The sequence below is a fragment of the Archocentrus centrarchus genome, chromosome 13 (assembly GCF_007364275.1).
Source record: "Archocentrus centrarchus isolate MPI-CPG fArcCen1 chromosome 13, fArcCen1, whole genome shotgun sequence".
NCBI lineage: Eukaryota > Metazoa > Chordata > Actinopteri > Cichliformes > Cichlidae > Archocentrus > Archocentrus centrarchus.
Genome location: NC_044358.1, coordinates 34,569,015 through 34,573,126, shown reverse-complemented (window position 1 = coordinate 34,573,126; position 4,112 = coordinate 34,569,015). Strand labels below are relative to the sequence as shown.

The following is a 4,112-nucleotide window of genomic DNA, read 5'->3' as shown; positions in this document are numbered from 1 at the left end:
CCAACCTGTTCACGTATTTGAACTCTCTTCAAAGCGCTGTCAGATGTTTTCTAAATTGCAATACAGCTGGACCCTTTCAAAGCCATATTTGGCATTGTGGGTGAGGATGATCAAACTCAAAATAACCAAATCTGTCAACTTGTTGGTGCAGGCACTGAATCCCCTCATTGGAAGCTGGACTTGATGTTTGAGGGAAGTGATGCAACCTTGAAATATTAAGATTTAAAGAAACATTTCTGATCAATTTGAAAAAACTGTAATTCCTTTATAGATTACATAGAAACAGTCTTTAAGTTCTTCTCTCTTTTCTTTACTAAAATAAACCAACTCAAAACTGTTAACTTTCTTGTAGGTCACAATAAAATGAACCTTGGATAATTACTCTGTATATCTACATTTCTGGTAAAATGTATGTTTTGGTTTGGTTTTTGTTCTCACTGTTCAGCATGGTTTTAAAGCCAATAAAATTAGGTTAAGAAAAAGGAAAAGATCCACTTTTACTACTTGGATACTTCACATTTTCATCTTGTCTTTTTGATTACTTGCTGAGTTTTTTTCTGCTCTCTTAACATAGCAAAGTCTCTTCCAGACTACCACAGTTCCATTGCATGTATACAGGCTCATTTTACACCACAGTTTAGGACTTTTGGCTGGGTTAGGTGTGCTTTATAAAGATGTAAGCTAGTAGCACTGGTAATCAATCCCAGTCAATCACACCCACCTCCCTCAGCAGCACACAGGCTGCCATTATCTGCAGCAAGTGCTTTCGACAGGTAGCTCTGCCACGTTGAAATAAGGTGGGTGGGTTGAACACCTATAGGCGTCTGTCTGTCTCTTGCCAGAAAGCCAATCTCTCGCTCTCTCTCAGACATAGACATGCTCTTTCCCCTCATTCTTGTTATGTTGGAAAGCAAAACAATGACTTAACTGTTTGAATCTGCCATTTCAGTTCAGCTGCTCCCTGATTTATCTTTGTCCTGTAACATTATTTTTAAGTAGTTATATTGAGTCCCATAGCATAAACATTGTTATTATTAGAGAGTTTTAGTATCCTTTTCAGTTAAAACACCTAATATAGCCTAATTGCAAGTAAAATTATGCATTCAAACTGAGTGCCAGTATGAGCATACTTACGTAAGAAATTATGCTGCATTTAATACATCATTGTTCATTTTATTTATATAGTCCATTTCATTACACGTAACATTTTATTAACATAAAAGATACAAGCATAACAACTATATACCTCTACTACTGTCTTAACGCAATAAAAACAAAACAAACTTTACACAGAAATAAAAAGTTCACACAAACACATGTTATTGATCATCAGAGAGAAATGATCATATCCACGCTTGTTAGTCCTTAGAAGCAGTCTATTAAATAAAATGCAATCAATAATTGAAAAGTGCAGAAAATGAACTGTTTAGTTCAGTTGAATGAGGCTGTGGTAACCCGGTAGTTGTAACATTTTCTTAAGCGCATTTTTGAAGCGACCCGGAAGTAGTTTGATCCACGCGAGTCGTTGCACATACGAAGGCGAGCAGAACACGATTCGAGGAAACTGTTTTTAATAAGCCAGCAACCATGTAAGTACCTGTGATGATCACCCAGTGTTTGAGAGATTAGTCAGTTCTCAGCCTTAGAGTCCTAAAGACGCTAGCTGCGGGTAGTTAACATGCTAACACTGTTAGCCTTTCGGCTACCCGGGCCGGTTAGCTCGATGTGCAGTCGGTGCGCTGCCTTTTCATGACTAGCTATGTTACAGCTACGCTGAGGTTACTTTAAAAACTGTTCGTATATGTGGACTGCTTTATTGTAAAGTTTAAAAGTACTGATTCTGAAGTCAGGCTATAGAATAAATGCTAGTTTGCTAAATGCTAACAAGAAACAAAGGGTGTGAGCGGCGTTTTCTTATTAGTTAACAGTCTGATGATATAAAACAGTCTAATAAATAAAGGTTAGGGTTAGCCTTTTTTCTGTAAAAAGGCTGAGCCGATTGTCTCGGTCTTCCATGAGAGTTAGTCCGAAAGCATGACTGACTGAAGCTTTTAAGGGGCTCAGTTTAAGCTTTAAACTACAGTATTGTCTGCAGCTCTGTGTGCTACACAGTGGTGAACGGTTTCACAGGTGTGGTGAGCCAGTTTACTTTGTCTACACAGTATACAGTTTAAATTTTGCACTTGACTTTGTTCAGTAAGTAGTGGCACATCAAAGTAAAAATGCAGTGAATTCTAACAAAATGTCTCAATAAAACCATGAAAAATTAACTGTGTTTAATAAATAGGCTTCTTACAGACCAAAAAATGGAAACCGTCCAATATTACTACTTTAGTCATTCAAATGTGTCATTGTGATTATGCTCATTTATTGGGATACTGGTATGATTGTCTGGTTTCATTCACAGGAGTCTCTTAACGAAGCCCAAGTCAGAGATGACCCCCGAGGAGCTTCAGAAGCGAGAGGAGGAGGAGTTCAACACCGGCCCCCTCTCTGTGCTCACACAGTCAGTGAAGAACAACACGCAGGTCCTCATAAACTGTCGCAACAATAAGAAGCTGCTCGGCAGAGTCAAGGCATTTGACAGGTACAGAGTCAGACTCTTATGCAGTAATTAACACTCTTGAGAGTTCTGTTTTGTTACCTTTAAGCCTATGTTTTCTGTTTTATTATTGGGTCACTTTGGTGCCTTTGCAATATTTACTGGTTTCTCGTTTTTTCTCCAGTGCGTTCATTTATTATTAAACATTACACTCCCTCAAAGATAAGAGCAACTTGCTTTGTGGTTTCTTGTATAATGTAATCTGGAAAATTGCGCTTAGGCGTATTTGATTATTTTAATAATGCAAAGTGACAATAATGTGCTGGTTTATACGCTTAACAAGTGAATGGTCCCAGGAGGAGACACAAGTCCCTTTAGGGTTGTGTCAGGAAGATCCCGCATAAAAATCTGCCATATAAAACATGCAGAGCTACCTGCTTTGGTGACCCTTTGCCATAAATTAGCTTTTTAAAATTATTATTTAAAAAAAAATAATAATAAACCATATATATGGATGTGTGCATGTAGGCATTTTATTTGAATTTCTTTTCACTATATTGCTAACATTACATCATCACTGCCATTTCAGGCATTGCAACATGGTCTTGGAGAACGTGAAGGAGATGTGGACAGAAGTTCCAAAGAGCGGGAAGGGAAAGAAGAAGTCGAAGCCCGTAAATAAGGACCGCTACATTTCTAAAATGTTCCTCAGGGGGGATTCTGTCATCGTGGTGCTGAGAAATCCTCTGATCACAGGAAAATGAACTCTCTTAATGCACCCTGCTGAACCGCTCACCTACCCTTCTTTTTTTTTTTTCTTCTTCTTCTTATTGTCCCTTAAGGAAGTGGTTCGTAGTTGCTGAAACCTTATTTGGTTTGATTTGTTTTGTTTTTTTTTTATGTTGGATTGTTCAATTCACTTTTAAGACAGAAAAAGTGTCATCATAAAGATGTTTCTCCTACTGAGAGTCAGTTAGGCATAACAGTGCTTTGTCTACAGACGGTTTCTGTCTTTTTCATTTTCATAATAAAAGTGATGAAAAGAAGAAAACATTGTGCAGGTATTTTCTAGCGTTTAGTTTCCTGGGTTCTCTCTGCTTCATTAATCATACTGGGTATCAGTGGCACAAAAAAGTGGGTATGCATTATATGCAATGCATAGGGTTGACACACAAGGGGGGGTATTATTTCTCTAGTCAGCATTTAATGTATTTAACAGCTGTGCATATGATATGATTAATAAAAGTACACATACACCTCATATATAGTGTATATAGCTGCGCCCCTGCTGGGTTTATGTAGGTGACATTACACAAATGTTGATCCATGCTACTAGTCTTACAGTTTACATTCATTTGCTCTGATAAACCATTTTGGCTTTAACTGAAGAATCAGTTTGATAATCACTGCAAGATTTCACACAAATGTCAGACTTTGTCTTTAACTTCAGTGATTCATATGATGATGTAGTAACCTTTCATAACCAAACGATCACTTTACTCTGACATCATAATGTCCTGCAAGAAAAATAAAAGAACTTTTGAACATTATTCAGTGCCAAAACTCAGGA

At 37.5% G+C, this 4,112-nt stretch overlaps 1 protein-coding gene across 1 annotated transcript; it reads left to right on the top strand.

The window, feature by feature from the left end:
* Positions 1-1,454: 1,454 nt before the first annotated feature.
* On the top strand, positions 1,455-3,588 carry snrpd2 (small nuclear ribonucleoprotein D2 polypeptide). Its single transcript, XM_030744641.1, has 3 exons — positions 1,455-1,589; positions 2,408-2,587; positions 3,132-3,588. Coding segments are annotated over exons 1-3 (357 nt in total). The 5' UTR covers positions 1,455-1,587; the 3' UTR covers positions 3,307-3,588.
* The last annotated feature ends 524 nt before the right edge of the window (positions 3,589-4,112 follow it).

Coding starts and splice junctions, on each gene's coding strand:
- snrpd2 (XM_030744641.1), top strand. Junction 2,588..3,131: donor AGAGTCAAGGCATTTGACAG/GTACAGAGTCAG, acceptor CTGCCATTTCAG/GCATTGCAACATGGTCTTGG.